The sequence below is a fragment of the Bidens hawaiensis genome, unplaced genomic scaffold (genome assembly GCF_021521415.1).
Source record: "Bidens hawaiensis isolate Kalapana, Puna unplaced genomic scaffold, B.hawaiensis_p1.1 tig00004658_1, whole genome shotgun sequence".
In the NCBI taxonomy this organism is placed as follows: Eukaryota; Viridiplantae; Streptophyta; class Magnoliopsida; order Asterales; family Asteraceae; genus Bidens; species Bidens hawaiensis.
Genome location: NW_027491284.1, coordinates 1,501,433 through 1,519,285, shown reverse-complemented (window position 1 = coordinate 1,519,285; position 17,853 = coordinate 1,501,433). Strand labels below are relative to the sequence as shown.

The window sequence follows — 17,853 nt, the reverse complement described above, 5'->3', positions numbered from 1 at the left end:
AGACCTGATCCAGTATTTGGTGATATACTTCAGACCGTGTTGGCTCGTATACCTACACCGCATCCTACAACACCAGTGACTCGGGCTACACCTACACCGTTGCCAAGACTTGAGCATTCCTTTATGACATTCAGTCGTCCTCAGGTGGTGGGGTAGATCAGCAACCGGGTGGCAGTTCTGCTTCGTCGGTAGGTGATAAGACTGATTCTAGTGTTGGTGGTGAGTCTGGAGTTAGTCAGATGCATATTGTACCTTACAAAGACCCCACAAGAGCCAAACCGATTGATGTTATTCAGGCTAATATAATTTTATTCGTTGGTATGCATGGAGTGGTATATATTATGGTGAATGCGAATGAGATCGAAGAAGGTGAGTTTGTTGATCATTCATTAACAAAAGAACAAATTGCCTTGCTTCTGGATCTAAACGAGGATGAGGTGAATGTGTTGGATAAGAGTGTGGATGAGGATGTAGAAATGGAAGGAAGTAATGAAACAGGCATTCCTCATGGGAATGTGCCTGATTTTGAAGAGGTAGAAGTTGAGGACGTTACTGCTGAAGAATATCCTGAGTTCTACACAGACAACAACAACGACTCGGGTATTCCGTTTTTTACAACTGAACACTTTCATGCAGCAGAACGTCGTTTACAAGAAGAAAAAGAAAAGCTTAAAGCTGCTGAATCAAGTCGTGTATCTGCTACTGATAAAAAGCGTAAACATGCTTTGGATGGTATGTTTGAACACAATGTTGCAAAGATGAACAAGATGATCGAGACTTTCCGATATCATGAACGTGAAGAAGTTAAAATTGAGAAACCTCGAGCGTCAGCATACCAAATGAAGAAGTACAAGACTGCAAAAGACGTCAAAGGAGACTTGGTGGCGTAGCAGTATGATTCTGAGCTTAAGGTATATATCGTAAAGTGGGAACATGGTATTTATTATTTTAAACACCCACACGATATCTTATCTATGCCTAGATGGGATGTGGGAACCCTAGCCAATCGACCGTTTGTGAATCGTGGGGACGATAAGTGGGCTAGTTGGTTTTATAACCAATTATTGCATGAAACCCGACTTGGTTTCAAGTTCTTCAAGCCACAGGTGCCTACTCATAAGTACATCAATGAGATTGATACTCGCACAGGCTGTAGAAAGTTAATTTTATAGGTAAAGTCGCCGAAGACTATAAAGAGGGTTCCTATGAAGATATTTCCTCAAAGTCTATTCACCACGTTTAATTATTGGTACTACGACAACGTTACGGGTGAAGCGGTAATTGTTTATAGTCATGGTTCAAACACGAAGACAATACGTGTGATTGATCCAATGTGGCTAGTAAACTTATCTGAGTCTGACAACGATGCGCTATTTACAAGTTAGATCAGATTTGCTAACGTAAGAGACTATGAGCTTGTTATGCAGTTTCAGAAGGTTGTTAAAGTCTGTTACGCATACAAGATTCACATTTGCGTTGGCTAGAAGACGAAGATGTTCCAGAAATAAGAGATAAAGAGCTCGAGACGAGGGGGTGTTTGTTGATACGTGTTTTGTCCGTCTCGGTCTTTATTCTCAGTTAATGTAATAGTTTAATAGTATAGGGGTCATTAATGTAAATATGCCTAAATGTAAGGCACATTCGTTACCCCGTAACGAATGTGTCACATTCGTCTAATGTACGTCCCATTCGTTAACCCAGATTAACGAATGGAACATAACGAATGTTGGCCATTCGCTGTCTTTAATGTAATAAGGAATAAGGATGTTTATTCGTTAAGTAAGTGTAATGGATGACTCATTCGTTAAGTCTAACTTAACGAATGAGGTCATCTTCCTATTTAAACCCCTGTATCTATTCTAATAGTAACAATTCTGATAATTACGATTTCTCTCTCGTTACTCTGCCAAATTATTTACTCAACACACACACTACACACACATAACGTATACAATCCTAATAGTATCCTAATCAACATGAGCATCGTTGTTATCAAATGATCTAGATCCAAATTAGCTCAATCAATCCAGCATGCTACAAACTTGTGTCTGTATGGATCCAGCCAGCTGGTGCGAATGTATTGCCAGACCTCTGAAAGATAAAAGGAAACGTTATTAAAACGTATGTTTAGGCTATTAAAAACTGTCATCCGGTTCGAAGGACTCACCGGATCTATCGTCTAGTATCAAATGACGCTCCATGTTGATGCGACGGTTGTCGTACTCCTGTATCGTCGGATACTGATACAGGACCTTCCACCAGTACACAAATTCCGTCCCCATATCCGTCCCATATAGGCCCTTAAATTCTCTCCTTATATTCTCATATATGTGCCACCTGCATAAATTTTTTGTTGCATTAGGGAAGACCGCGTCGCAGGCGTTCATGAGTGTGACAATCGTCAATTTCAGGTTAACCCCGTTAACTCAACTCCGTCAATTCAAACTTTAAGATCGTTGAATCTATAACGCACACTTCATTACATTTAAACTAGGGTTTAAATGACGCTTAACACTTACTACATGTGTAGTCTTTCGGGATTTGCACCGAAACGCAAACGAGTTGACGCGAACGATTGATAAATAAACGACAAACGTCAAAACACTAATTATGTGATAATTATGTGTTAGGTATATGTGTGTTACTTGATTGTTATGTGGAATGTTAAACAAGAAACAAGAACCAACTAATTAGGTTAGAGATGTAACATTTGGAAGTTTAGGGACTAGAGTGTAACTTGTATATCTATAAATATAACCTTAACTACAAACCCTAATCTATTTTCTAAACCCACAAGACCCGATCGGCCCCTCCCTTGTTCTCTCTTGGCTGCCGTCCACAAACACACACACATACACCATCAATTCAAGCCTTTGATTGAAGAACAAAGTGCTAGGAAGGCATATTTGATCATCCTTCACATCCTTGTTGATTGAATTTGATGTTTGTTGGGTTAATAACAAACCCTAGCTGGCCGATTTTGTTCATGCATATGATTAATATGATTGTTGTTATTTGGATAATGAATTGATAACTAGTTTGATAGTATTGCATGTTAATTGTTGTGTCCTTGATTGTGAGTTCAAATAAAACCCTAATCTTGTATTTATGGTGTAATTGATATGCATGGATAGTAGTTATAGTGTCTAGAGGGTTATATGGATGCATGATAGTTCATAGATTGTTATTATGTTGAGTTTTGATGTGAACAGATTCTGGACAGAATGTATATACGATGTTTAACTGACTGTAACGAAGAGTAAACATGAAAATTGATTGAGATTGTGGGTACTGCAGTAAACTAGGTTGAGTCTAGTTTCTATAAAGTATAAATTCGTAATTTTTGGATAAGCGGAAGTATACTTTTATGATTTTACAAAAACGTGATGCAAAGCTGAGCTGTTAGACCTGCTGTTAGGTTATGTTGTAAATGTTATATCTCATGAACTACGAGACCAATTGGGTTGGTTCCACTTCTGGAGGTTGACTCATTGAGTTAGGAACCAAACCCAAGTGGTCTTGCATTTATTGGATTTTTCGTTTAATGGGAATTGCAAATAACATTCTGTTGCACATGAATCTGACTGATATGAGTTAGCTGTAATGTTTTGGTCATTATAAGAAAAATATGTGGAATAAAAATAAGATAAAATATGTTCTGGAAACCTAAGATATGTATGCTTCTGTGGTAATTTTTGGTGAATTAATTGAGACGTTATAATCAGTGAACTAGTGCAATCTTTCAAGTAGAAATTCTGTCATAACGAAACTAGCTGCTGAGTTGTATAGGAATGCATGAAATATGATAGTTTTTATATAATTGTTGTATTTTGACCAAAATACCCTTGCGGGGAATAGTTGTTAGTTGATTGCCATGAATTGACCAAATTGCCCTTTATGGGGAATAATGGTTAGTTAGTCTTTGTTTGTTGACCAAAATGCCCTTACGGGAATAATTGCTAGTTAATTGTTGTGTGTGACCAAATTGCCCTTACGGGGAGAAATTGCTAGTGATATACATTATTAGTACGTGACACGAAAGTAATTGCTCACTCATGTATCGTATCACAATTGTACTTGTGTAAGTCACACACGACTCACAAACGAAACACGAAATCTGTTACGTGCATAGGAATTATGTGCCGAGTCTAGAGACTCGTTAAACGTACCGATACTTAGAAAATCTCTTTGTTATTTAGAACGCTAGAGAGTTTCTACGACGCGCATCACTTGGTGATCTAGATCGGGATAGTCTTCGCAAACAGTGAGTTCACTTACCCCACTCTTAAACTGTTTTCAAACGTTTTTCACTTGGGGGAGATAACATACTCCGATAAACATATTTTCTGAGATAAACGCATATGAAAGATTTTGTTATAAATTATATATCACTTGTAAAGGCTAAGCGGCATACGTAACATTTGAAGTCCCACACATCGGACCGGTTAATATTTGGAATAGCGAGTCACTTTTGGGTAGTACTACTGGGTTTGACAAACCCCACCCGACGCTAAGCTCAACTGGAGGTTGAGTGGGTGTAAATTTTGGCTAACACTTACCATGGTCTGGAGGACCTGGTGACGGGCACTTGATAAACAGTCAGCTTCGGTCGCGAACCACTTAGCGATACTTGTTGTATAGATTAGCTACCTATCGATATATAATTTGACATAACACTATCTGGTAATGCAAAACACTTAAACGTCGTAACGAGGTTACGCAACACTTAAACGTCGTAACGAGGTTACGCAACACTTAAACGTCGTAACGAGGTTACGCAACACTTAAACGTCGTAACGAGGTTACGCAACACTTAAACGTCGTAACGAGGTTACGCAACACTGAAACGCCGTAACGAGGTTACGCAAAACGCTAAACGATTTATCTTATTTAACTTGTGAACTCACCAACCTTGTGTTGACACTTTTAGTATGTTATTCTCAGGTAGCCGAGGCGGGCGCGCGGTTTAGGAGCATGCATTAAATGAAAACACTTTTATTCTGCAAACTAAATTTTAACAGTTACATTTGGTTTTAAGTCGTCCTGCGTGACGCAACTTTTGAATTAAGGTTTTACGCTTCCGCACTTACTTTCATTTAAACGTTTTTCTTTGGTTTGGTTATAACTAATGATTCCGATCCTGCCAGTTCACACCCTCTGACGGTAAAACTCCGTTAGTGGATTTTGAGGGTGTGACAGATTGGTATCAGAGCCATTGGTTATAGCGAAAAAGAAGCTGCATGCATACTAGACTATAACCGCGACGACCCATTAGTTATAATGATACGCACTGCATAGGTTTGTGTAGTCTTGAAATCTTATTTCTTTACCTCCTTCACTCATACGCGCGCATATACACGGCTTACCTGTAGGAATGTCGACGCCACCCTCATCATCATCCGATTCGATGACGCATGCTCACGGGAAGGAACCGCAGTTACCTACTGCCTCGCCACCCCCGTGTAGTCCCGGAAATCGAAGCTCCTGCACCAAAGAGGTACCGCCTATCCGGAGGCTTGTATGACAACAACGTTAGCTGGGAATGGTACCCCAACATGATCAGACGTATGGTCTACCGTGAACAAGTTCCCCCATTGCCTCACCCGAACCACCCTGCTTACCCTAACACTCTACCACCTATAACCGAACCTGTAGAGCGAGTTCTCGCAGCTGTCGTTTCTTGTTTGGAGCGTGATGTGGGTTACATGCGCTACACTAGAGAAAATGTTGCCAGACTGTTTAAAGACGGAACCGAGACTCAGGAGGAGATTGCCCGCATGGCAGCGGCAATGAAAGATATGCAAGAGACTAGTGAGCAACAAATGAAGGTTATGATGAAGATGCAAGCTGAGATGATAGACTTGCAAGAGCAACTCCAAGAAGCAAGGACCCGAACTGAGATAGCGTTAGAGCGTTGCGATGTCTTACAAATGCAACTTGCTCAGAACCCAGCCGAACCTGAGGTAGAGCCTGAGGCCGAGCCTGGGGCAGAGCCTGAAGATCCCGAGGAAGATCCCGAGGAGGAACCCGAAGAAGAACCGGAGAAAGAACCGGCTGAGCCAGAGGCACACTCAGAGGTGTCCCCAGACGATGTGCAGATGTGCAAATTCTTGGATTGGAACTGACTAACGCGATGAACTGGGAGGAGTTCAAGAACATGATGCGAGAGGAGTACTGTCCGAGAGAAGAGATTTCGAAGTTAGAGTCAGAATTTTGGTCGCTGAAGATGGTGGGCTCAGAAATTGAAGCCTACACTACTCGTTCGCACGAGTTGGCTGTGATGTGTCCGCGGATGGTGGATCCGCCGAGCAAGAGGATAGAGATGTACATTGATGGGTTAGCACCACAGATTCACGGTATGGTGACGTCTTCCAGACCAGCCACGATCCAACAAGCGATCCGTTTGGCTCACAAACTGACGGATCAGGCTGTGACCCAGGGTGCGTTACCACCGAGGGGTTCGACTGTTAAAGCCCGTGACAACCCGAGTAATGACCACGTCAGCAACAGTAACAACAACAGCAACCCGAACAGCGGGAAGAGAAAGTTTGACAACACCAGATCTTCATCCTCAAACCTCCCACCGCAACACCACTACCGTAAGCCCGAATTTACTCGGAGTTTCAACACTCAGAATCACAACAACAACAACAACGGTAGCGGGCAGGTTTCGAGCGGATATGTTGGGAAATATCCAAAGTGCAACAGGTGCAACTTTCATCATGTTGGTCAATGTGACCGTGTCAAGTGTCAAAGATGCGTAAAGATAGGTCATCAAGCGAAGGAATGTAGAGGAGACCTTGCGGCGAAGGGTGCTCCTAAGCCACCAATGACGACTAAGGGATGTTTTGAATGTGGACAGGAAGTTCATTTCCGGAAGGATTGCCCCAAGCTGAAACAGAATGACAACAATGGGGGCAATGGAAGTGGCAGTAATGGTGGAGGGAATGGCAAAGGAAGAGCGTTTGTGATTGGATCAGGTCAAGCCCGCAGAGATCCGCATGTGGTGTCTGGTAAGTTCCCTGTAAACGATTGTTTTGCTTCTGTTTTGTTTGACACTGGAGCTGATAGGAGTTTTGTGTCAAAGGCCTTTAGCCAACTTTTAAACCTTACTCCAACCCCGTTAGACGCTAAATTTCCTGTTGAATTAGCTAACGGTAAAACTGTAATAACAACTCATATACTTGCGGGATGTAAGTTGAAACTGTCAGGTCATGTCTTTGACATCGACCTTATTCCTTTTACGCTTAGTAGTTTCGATGTCGTTGTCGGCATGGACTGGTTATCCGAGAACCGAGCGGAGATTATATGCCATGATAAGATAGTCCATATTACCACCCCTTCTGGCGAGATCATTTCGGTCCAAGGCGAGAGAAGCGGCATGACCACCAGCGTCATTACCCTTATGAAGGCACAGAAGTATTTACGAAAGGGTCATTCGGCAATTTTGGCGCAGATTGTTGAGAAACCCGCGGAGGAGAAACGAATTGAAGACATACCGGTTGTGCGAGACTTTCCGGAAGTTTTCCCGGAGGATTTGCCCGGACTCCCTCCTATTCGTCAAGTCGAATTTCAAATCGAGTTGACACCCGGTGCAGCACCCATAGCACGAGCCCCGTATCGACTCGCACCGGCGGAACTTCAGGAGTTGTCCACTCAGTTGCAAGATCTGTTGGATAAAGGTTTTATCCGACCTAGCTCATCGCCATGGAAAGCCCCTGTCTTGTTTGTCCGAAAGAAAGACGGGACTTTCCGAATGTGCATCGACTACCGGGAGTTGAACAAGGTGACGGTCAAGAACCGTTATCCTTTACCCCGAATTGATGATTTGTTTGACCAGCTTCATGGATCGAGTTACTACTCGAAGATCGATCTACGATCCGGTTACCACCAGCTGAGAGTGCGCGAAGAAGATATTTCAAAGACGGCTTTCAGAACACGGTATGGTCACTACGAGTTTTCGGTTATGCCTTTTGGCCTAACCAACGCACCAGCCGTATTTATGGATCTCATGAATCGAGTATGCAAGGCGTACCTCGACAAGTTTGTGATTGTTTTCATTGATGATATTCTCGTCTATTCCAAGAACGAGACTGACCACGAAGAGCACTTAAGGATAATTCTGGAACTACTGAAGAAGGAACAACTGTATGCTAAACTCTCGAAATGTGAATTTTGGCTTCGCGAGGTTCACTTTTTAGGACATGTGATCAACGAGAATGGTATCCATGTCGATCCCGGTAAGGTAGAGGCCATCAAGAACTGGGAAGCACCTAAGACTCCGACTGAGGTGCGACAATTCCTAGGACTGGCCGGCTACTACCGGCGTTTCATCGAGGGATTTTCAAAGATTGCTCAACCCCTCACCGCTTTGACTCACAAGGGCACTAAGTACAACTGGGGTGACGCGCAAGAATCCGCTTTTCAACTGTTGAAAACCAAGCTTTGTAGCGCCCCTATTTTAGCCCTCCCCGGGGGAACGGAAAATTTTGAGGTACACTGTGACGCATCTATACAAGGTCTCGGTTGTGTGCTGATACAACTCGAGAAGGTTATAGCCTACGCCTCTAGACAACTACGGGTTCACGAGAAGAACTACACGACCCATGATTTGGAACTCGGAGCTGTGGTGTTTGCTCTTAAGATATGGAGGCATTACTTGTACGGTACCAAGTTTACCATTTACACCGACCACAAGAGTCTCCAACATATCTACGATCAGAAGGAGCTGAACATGCGACAGCGTCGTTGGGTCGAGCTGCTTAAAGATTATGATTGTGCCATCAAGTACCACCCTGGCAAGGCCAATGTGGTGGCCGACGCCCTCAGCAGAAAAGAAACAGATAAACCCAGACGGGTGAGAGCATTGCAACTCACGATTCATGCCAGCTTACCCGATCAGATTCGCGATGCGCAACTGGAAGCTTTGAAAGGTGATAATTTTCCATCGAAACTCATGCGGGGCATGAGCAAGCAACTTGAAACCAGCTCGGACGGGGTCCGATATTTTGAGAACCAGATTTGGGTTCCACGATACGGAGAGTTGAGAACTCTAGTGATGGACGAAGCTCATAAGTCCCGATATTCTATCCACCCTGGCTCAGATAAAATGTATCATGATTTAAAGGCACTTTACTGGTGGCCGAACATGAAAGCCGACATTGCCACCTACGTGAGCAAATGCTTGACTTGTGCCAGAGTCAAGATAGAACACCAGAAACCATCTGGTCTACTGCAACAACCGGAACTCCCAATGTGGAAATGGGAACACATCTCAATGGACTTTATTACGGGTTTGCCTAAAACACCGACGGGATGCAATACCATCTGGGTGATCGTTGACCGGTTGACTAAATCGGCACACTTCCTAGCGATTAAAGAAACAGACAAAATGGAACGACTGACTCGAGTATACATGAAAGAAGTGGTGTCTAGACACGGAGTGCCTGTCTCGATCATTTCCGATCGAGATTCTCGTTTCACCTCGCACTTTTGGAAGTCGCTGCAAAGCGCACTGGGCACCTGTCTCGATATGAGTACAGCATACCATCCTTAGACGGATGGGCAAAGTGAACGGACTATTCAGACCCTGGAGGATATGTTGCGTGCATGCGTTTTAGATTTCGGAAAAAGTTGGGAACCCCACTTACCCTTGGTAGAGTTTTCGTATAATAACAGCTACCACGCAAGTATTAAGGCAGCGCCGTTTGAAGCGCTGTACTGACGGAAGTGTCGATCACCACTCTGCTGGGCGGAGGTGGGTGATAGCCAAATCACTGGTCCGGAACTGGTACTCGAAACCTCGGAAAAGATTGTTCAAATCCGAAATCGCATGGCAGCAGCACGGGATCGCCAAAAGAGTTACGCCGACAAGCGCCGAAAACCTCTCGAATTTCAAGTGAACGATCGGGTGTTACTCAAAGTCTCACCTTGGAAAGGTGTGGTTCGCTTTGGAAAGCGAAACAAACTCAACCCACGGTATGTTGGTCCGTACCGGATAACTGAGCGCATTGGTCCGGTGGCGTACCGACTGGACCTACCAACAGAACTCAGTGGCGTACACGATGTATTCCACGTATCAAATTTGAAGAAATGCCTATCTGATGAAACCCAAGTAGTCCCTTTGGAGGAACTACAAGTTGATGAACAGTTACGGTTCATTGAGGAACCAGTCGAGGTTTTGGATTGGGAAACCAAAACGCTCAAACACAGCAAAATTCCAATCGTTAAGGTTCGTTGGAACTCGAGACGTGGACCGGAGTTCACGTGGGAACGCGAGGATCACTTGATGAAAAAGTATCCTCACCTTTTTGAATGGCTAACCAAACACCGAAAACCGCGAAACCTGGCAAACCGTCAGATATCACCGGAGATATGAATTAAATTTCGGGACGAAATTTCTTTCTACTAGGGGATGATATGACAAACTGAAAATTTTCTTACTTTTTCAGACACTCATCACGACTTGACTCAAATTTTCGGGACGAAAATTCTTTAACATGGGAATGATGTGACAATCGTCAATTTAAGGTTAACCCCGTTAACTCAACTCCGTCAATTCAAACTTTAAGATCGTTGAATCTATAACGCACACTTCATTACATTTAAACTAGGGTTTAAATGACGCTTAACACTTACTACATGTGTAGTCTTTCGGGATTTGCACCGAAACGCAAACGAGTTGACGCGAACGATTGATAAATAAACGACAAACGTCAAAACACTAATTATGTGATAATTATGTGTTAGGTATATGTGTGTTACTTGATTGTTATGTGGAATGTTAAACAAGAAACAAGAACCAACTAATTAGGTTAGAGATGTAACATTTGGAAGTTTAGGGACTAGAGTGTAACTTGTATATCTATAAATATAACCTTAACTACAAACCCTAATCTATTTTCTAAACCCACAAGACCCGATCTGCCCCTCCCTTGTTCTCTCTTGGCTGCCGTCCACAAACACACACACATACACCATCAATTCAAGCCTTTGATTGAAGAACAAAGTGCTAGGAAGGTATATTTGATCATCCTTCACATCCTTGTTGATTGAATTTGATGTTTGTTGGGTTAATAACAAACCCTAGCTGGCCGATTTTGTTCATGCATATGATTAATATGATTGTTGTTATTTGGATAATGAATTGATAACTAGTTTGATAGTATTGCATGTTAATTGTTGTGTCCTTGATTGTGAGTTCAAATAAAACCCTAATCTTGTATGTATGGTGTAATTGATATGCATGGATAGTAGTTATAGTGTCTAGAGGGTTATATGGATGCATGATAGTTCATAGATTGTTATTATGTTGAGTTTTGATGTGAACAGATTCTGGACAGAATGTATATACGATGTTTAACAGACTGTAACGAAGAGTAAACGTGAAAATTGATTGAGATTGTGGGTACTGCAGTAAACTAGGTTGAGTCTAGTTTCTATAAAGTATAAATTCGTAATTTTTGGATAAGTGGAAGTATACTTTTATGATTTTACAAAAACGTGATGCAAAGCTGAGCTGTTAGACCTGCTGTTAGGTTATGTTGTAAATGTTATATCTCATGAACTACGAGACCAATTGGGTTGGTTCCACTTCTGGAGGTTGACTCATTGAGTTAGGAACCAAACCCAAGTGGTCTTGCATTTATTGGATTTTTCGTTTAATGGGAATTGCAAATAACATTCTGTTGCACATGAATCTGACTGATATGAGTTAGCTGTAATATTTTGGTCATTATAAGAAAAATATGTGGAATAAAAATAAGATAAAATATGTTCTGGAAACCTAAGATATGTATGCTTCTGTGGTAATTTTTGGTGAATTAATTGAGACGTTATAATCGGTGAACTAGTGCAATCTTTCAAGTAGAAATTCTGTCATAACGAAACTAGCTGCTGAGTTGTATAGGAATGCATGAAATATGATAGTTTTTATATAATTGTTGTATTTTGACCAAAATACCCTTGCGGGGAATAGTTGTTAGTTGATTGCCATGAATTGACCAAATTGCCCTTTATGGGGAATAATGGTTAGTTAGTCTTTGTTTGTTGACCAAAATGCCCTTACGGGAATAATTGCTAGTTAATTGTTGTGTGTGACCAAATTGCCCTTACGGGGAGAAATTGCTAGTGATATACATTATTAGTACGTGACACGAAAGTAATTGCTCACTCATGTATCGTATCACAATTGTACTTGTGTAAATCACACACGACTCACAAACGAAACACGAAATCTGTTACGTGCATAGGAATTATGTGCCGAGTCTAGAGACTCGTTAAACGTACCGATACTTAGAAAATCTCTTTGTTATTTAGAACGCTAGAGAGTTTCTACGACGCGCATCACTTGGTGATCTTGATCGGGATAGTCTTCGCAAACAGTGAGTTCACTTACCCCACTCTTAAACTGTTTTCAAACGTTTTTCACTTGGGGGAGATAACATACTCCGATAAACATATTTTCTGAGATAAACGCATATGAAATATTTTGTTATAAATTATATATCACTTGTAAAGGCTAAGCGGCATACGTAACATTTGAAGTCCCACACATCGGACCGGTTAATATTTGGAATAGCGAGTCACTTTTGGGTAGTACTACTGGGTTTGACAAACCCCACCCGACGCTAAGCTCAACTGGAGGTTGAGTGGGTGTAAATTTTGGCTAACACTTACCATGGTCTGGAGGACCTGGTGACGGGCACTTGATAAACAGTCAGCTTCGGTCGCGAACCACTTAGCGATACTTGTTGTATAGATTAGCTACCTATCGATATATAATTTGACATAACACTATCTGGTAATGCAAAACACTTAAACGTCGTAACGAGGTTACGCAACACTTAAACGTCGTAACGAGGTTACGCAACACTTAAACGTCGTAACGAGGTTACGCAACACTTAAACGTCGTAACGAGGTTACGCAACACTTAAACGTCGTAACGAGGTTACGCAACACTTAAACGTCGTAACGAGGTTACGCAACACTGAAACGCCGTAACGAGGTTACGCAAAACGCTAAACGATTTATCTTATTTAACTTGTGAACTCACCAACCTTGTGTTGACACTTTTAGTATGTTATTCTCAGGTAGCCGAGGCGGGCGCGCGGTTTAGGAGCATGCATTAAATGAAAACACTTTTATTCTGCAAACTAAATTTTAACAGTTACATTTGGTTTTAAGTCGTCCTGCGTGACGCAACTTTTGAATTAAGGTTTTACGCTTCCGCACTTACTTTCATTTAAACGTTTTTCTTTGGTTTGGTTATAACTAATGATTCCGATCCTGCCAGTTCACACCCTCTGACGGTAAAACTCCGTTAGTGGATTTTGAGGGTGTGACAATGAGGGCCTGGTCCGCGTCAGTCAGGATCACGCGTGGCTCCATGCAGTCATCGAGCATTTGTTTAAGTTTCTCCAGAGCCCAGGTGAGGTTCCTCTGCCGTTCCCTGATAACAAACGCGGTGGCTATACAAAGCGACTTTGATGTCGACGTTACACCGATAAACTGAACCAACCGCCAGTCGTACATGTTGGTGTTGTACGTCGTGTCAATCATCAAAACCTCGGGGAATGCATGCCACATCTTATGCGACTTATTATGACAGAAGAAAATTTCCTCCGTCCTGTTGTCGGTATCACTCTCCCGAGTATAGAACGTGAAACCGTTGCCTGCGAGAAAGTTTTCCAGCGCCTGCATTGGATGAAATAAAACTTTAGTAAATATTACAAGCACGGCAAGTACACATTAAAACTACAAATGTTTTTAACTACCTTCATAGGGGTGTCGCCTAGTAGCCCATCCCTCATAATCTTGGCGGTGTGGTTGTATATATCTTTTATTACAGGTTGCACACCGGGAAACTTTTCACGGAGGGCTGCATCGATTTGTCGCAGCTTAACGCCGGTCCTATGTAAACTCTCAACCATGTCCAGTTGGTCGCTATTCATTTTTCTAATGATGCACACCCCTCCTCGAATTCAACGGGATCGTGGTTGTGAGTCTCGTTTACCACTTGAACCCTCCAACAGGCACCACTCGAGTGGTACTTGCCCAAGATCTTAAAAGGACAGCATTTTTTTATGTTGCCGGTACGTCTCATCGTAGCCTTTATTTTGGGTTCGCCCCACGATTGCATGCAAGGTCCACAGCATTTTTCCTTGACCGCTGGACCACTACAACATACCCATGCTCCCGTCCTCTAATTTTTACGCATTTCTCGAGCTCCTTGCGGCTCTCAAAAATCTGAAATAGTTTTACGCTATTTATTAAGTCGTCTATTAAATAACATACAAATAAATAATATTAACTTAAACAAAACACACGGTGTCTTACAGCATCAGTTTTATACGAAACCTTCACTTCGCGTATGTAGTCGTCATCGTACTTATCTTCCTTATTTGGGTTTGGCCCAGCATGATCGTTTCGCCTGTGGTGCGATGAAGACTCGGTTCCATAAAAAGGATCATTTGCTACTGGTGGCTGGTACGATGCTGAAGCCTGACCTCCATAATCCGACCAGGCGACAGGTGACAGGTACGCCGGCTGAATACCGTAATCCGACACGAAGTACTCCTACAATACCTAAATTAAAATTCAAACAACAGTGCTAGTTATAATAATAAATAATAATAACAGCTATAACGAAATCTGGTTCAAGTTTGGCAAGCCCGGCGAGCCACTGTTACCATAAAACTGTTTGGGCTGACAATAAGGTTGTTGGGGTTGGGTATCATACCCGACATACTCCTGACCAAAGGTAATGTAGCTTGTGTTAGTAAAAAAAACTACCAAATTCATACTAAATAAATATATAACAAAACCTGGTTCAATTCGGGTAACCACGACGTGCCAGGATGATCGTTTGCGGTGTAACCCGGCTCCTCCTCCAGAAATAAATGGTTAAACCACGACATTGTGGGTATATATATTACAAATGTTATGTTGAACGTCGAGAGATAACGCATGCATTTATAATAGAGAAAAGAAAAGGGGAAAGGAGGGGAGCCGGGCTCTAGTAATTTAGCAAAAGTAATACGCTACGTATAGACCTATACGCAGTGTATAAGGTACGAGTTGACAACCTAGCACAGCTTTTGCAGGGCAGGTTAGAATCAAACTAATACGCCGCGTATAGGTCTATACGCGGCGTATAAAGGAGTTTTTCTAGAAAAACCCACCAGCTTGTCTTGTTATGTTTTTTGTTTTTTTTTCTTTTTTTTTCTTTTCTTTTTTTTGTTATTTATTGTTATTTATAATTATTATTATTAATATTATTTTAATTATGAATAATATATTATTATTCACAATTTGGCAAAGCGTGTTCGGTAGCAGGCCTTATATGGGAAAATTGACATTGCAAAACGACCCTTCAATTGGCTGCTATCGTTATGGACATCTTGAATTAGTTACGGTGATTACCTTGGGAAAAACTGACAGTGCCAAACGAACCCTTTCTTGGATGCTCTCGGTATCGGCATCTCAAATCCACCTCTTCGATATCTTCAAACTCCAACGATCTTGACCTTCGGCCACCACTGGCAACCGTAGTTGTGTTCACTCAAACACATATCAGTCATCACTAAGCTTAAGCTTAGGCTTGTTATTAGTTTTATTTTTAGTTGTGGGTATTCTAAGTTGGTCATGTTGCGTATATTAAATAATTATCGGCGTATATATATATACGTATACATACATAGTAGATGTGCGTTATAAAAATTCATTGCGCCTACATAACCAGCACCAGATCGAGACGCTAGTTTGATGAGTTTGAATCTCTCAGATCCGTGGTATCCGTTAACGGCAGCGAGAACGTGAGCCCATACTTTGGACAGATAAGTGGAAATTCGGTCATTGCTCCAACTCAATGAGCACCAGACTGAGATATTAGCCGGGACTTACCTGAACTGGTTGACACGTATGCTGACGTTGATTTAGGCTCCGTGTTGGCGCTGATATTAACACGTTTGCATAATACACAATGAAAGCACAAACTCAAACAACAATCCATACAATAGCAACTCTCTTCAACGACCAGTCAAACAAGAAGAAGAGAAAAATAACGAAGACAATTGCTATTGTGTGGATTGTTGTTTGAGTTTGTGCTTTCATTGTGTATTATGCAAACGTGTCAACGAATGCTATAAACAAACATGATAATATCCGGGTCAACACCGAACCTAAATCCACGTCTGCATACGTGTCAACCGGTTCAGCTAAGTGCGAACTAATATCTCAATCTGGTGCTCGTTATGTTGGAGCAATGACCGAATTTCCACCTTTCTCTCCAAAGTTGGGGCTCCCGTTCTCGCTGCCGTTAGCGGATACCGCGGATCCGAGAGATTCAAACTCATCAAACTAGTATCTCGATCTGGTGCTGATTATGTCGGCGCAATGAATTCTTATACCTCACATCTACTATTTATATATACGTATATATATGTGAGAGAGCTTGAATAGATCTAGATCTTGTGATTACAACGATGCATGTTGATTCGGTATACGATTAGGTTCGTTATACGTTAGTGTGTGAGATGTGTGTATTGAGAGGACAAATTGGCAGAGTAACGAGAGAGGATTCACACAATAATCAGAACTTCTACATTAACGATAAGTTACAGGGTATATATATAGGGGATGACTACATTCGTTAAGTTAACACTTAACGAATGTGTCATTCGTTACATTAACATATACGAATGAATACTTCATTCGTTAATACACTTAAAACATAACGAATAGCCCTCATTCATTATCTCATTCGTTAATCAAGGTTAACGAATGAGCTTACATTTAATACGAATGTGTTACATTCGTTACGAAGAAACGAATGTAACTTACATTAGAGCGAATGGCCTTTTAACCATATTTACATTATAACCCCTATACTTTAAACTATTACATTAATAACCCTGATAAAGATCGAGACATACAAAACATGTATCAACAAACTCCCCCTCGTCTCGAGCTCTTTATCTACTTTAACGCTGGAACATCTTCTTCTTCTAGTCAACGCAACTATGAATCTTGTATGCATAACAGATTCTAACAACCTTCTGAAACTGCATACCAAGCTCATAATCTCTTACATTAGCAAATCTGATCTGACTTGTAAATAGCGCATCGTTGTCAGACTCAGATAGGTTTACAAGCCACATCGAATCAATTACACGTATAGTCTTTGTGTTTGAACCGTGACCATAAACAATTACCGCTTCACCTGTAATGTTGTCGTAGTACCAATAATTGAACGAGGTGAATAGACTCTGAGGAAATATCTTCATAGGAACCCTCTTCATAGTCTTCGGTGGCTTTACCTGTAAAATTAACTTTCTCCAGCCAGTGCGAGTGTCAATCTCATCGATGTACTTATGAGTAGGCACCTAAGGCTTGAAGAACTTGAAACCAAATCGGGTTTCATGCAATAATTGTTTATAAAACCAACTAGCCCATTTATCGTCCCCACGATTCACAAACGGTCAATTGGCTAGGGTTCTCACATCCCATCTGGGCATAGATAAGATATCGTGTGGGCGTTTGAAATAATAAATACCATGCTCCCACTTCACGATATATACCTTAAGCTCAGAATCGTACTGCCATGCCACCAAGTCTCCTTTCACGTCTTTTGCAGGCTTGTACTTCTTCATTTGGTATGCTGACGCTCGAGCTTTCTCAATTTTAACTTCTTCACGTTCATGATATCTGAAAGTCTCGATCATCTTGTTCATCTTTTCAACATTGTGTTCAAACATACCATCCAAAGCACGTTTCCACTTTTTATCAGTAGTGGATACACGACTTGATTCAGCAGCTTTAAACTTATCCTTCTCTTCTTGTAACCGACGTTC

The 17,853-nt window shown here is 41.7% G+C and overlaps 1 protein-coding gene across 1 annotated transcript; it reads right to left on the bottom strand.

Annotated features, from left to right (window-relative positions):
• Nucleotides 1-2,135: 2,135 nt before the first annotated feature.
• Nucleotides 2,136-13,953, bottom strand: LOC143627361 (uncharacterized). The gene is made up of 3 exons (XM_077097206.1): nt 13,777-13,953; nt 13,464-13,696; nt 2,136-2,337 (listed from the first exon to the last, which is right to left on the bottom strand). Exons 1-3 carry the CDS (start codon nt 13,951-13,953, stop codon nt 2,136-2,138), a joined length of 612 nt encoding a protein of 203 aa, XP_076953321.1.
• Between the last annotated feature and the right edge of the window lie 3,900 nt (nt 13,954-17,853).

Excerpts from the sequence above, each read along its gene's own strand:
- LOC143627361 (XM_077097206.1), bottom strand. The coding sequence starts at position 13,953 with ATGAATAGCGACCAACTGGACATGGTTGAGAGTTTACATAGGACCGGC. Across the intron at positions 13,697-13,776 it reads TAGGCGACACCCCTATGAAG|GCGCTGGAAAACTTTCTCGC; the intron begins GTAGTTAAAAAC and ends CATCCAATGCAG. Across the intron at positions 2,338-13,463 it reads TCGCTTTGTATAGCCACCGC|GTGGCACATATATGAGAATA; the intron begins GTTTGTTATCAG and ends AAATTTATGCAG.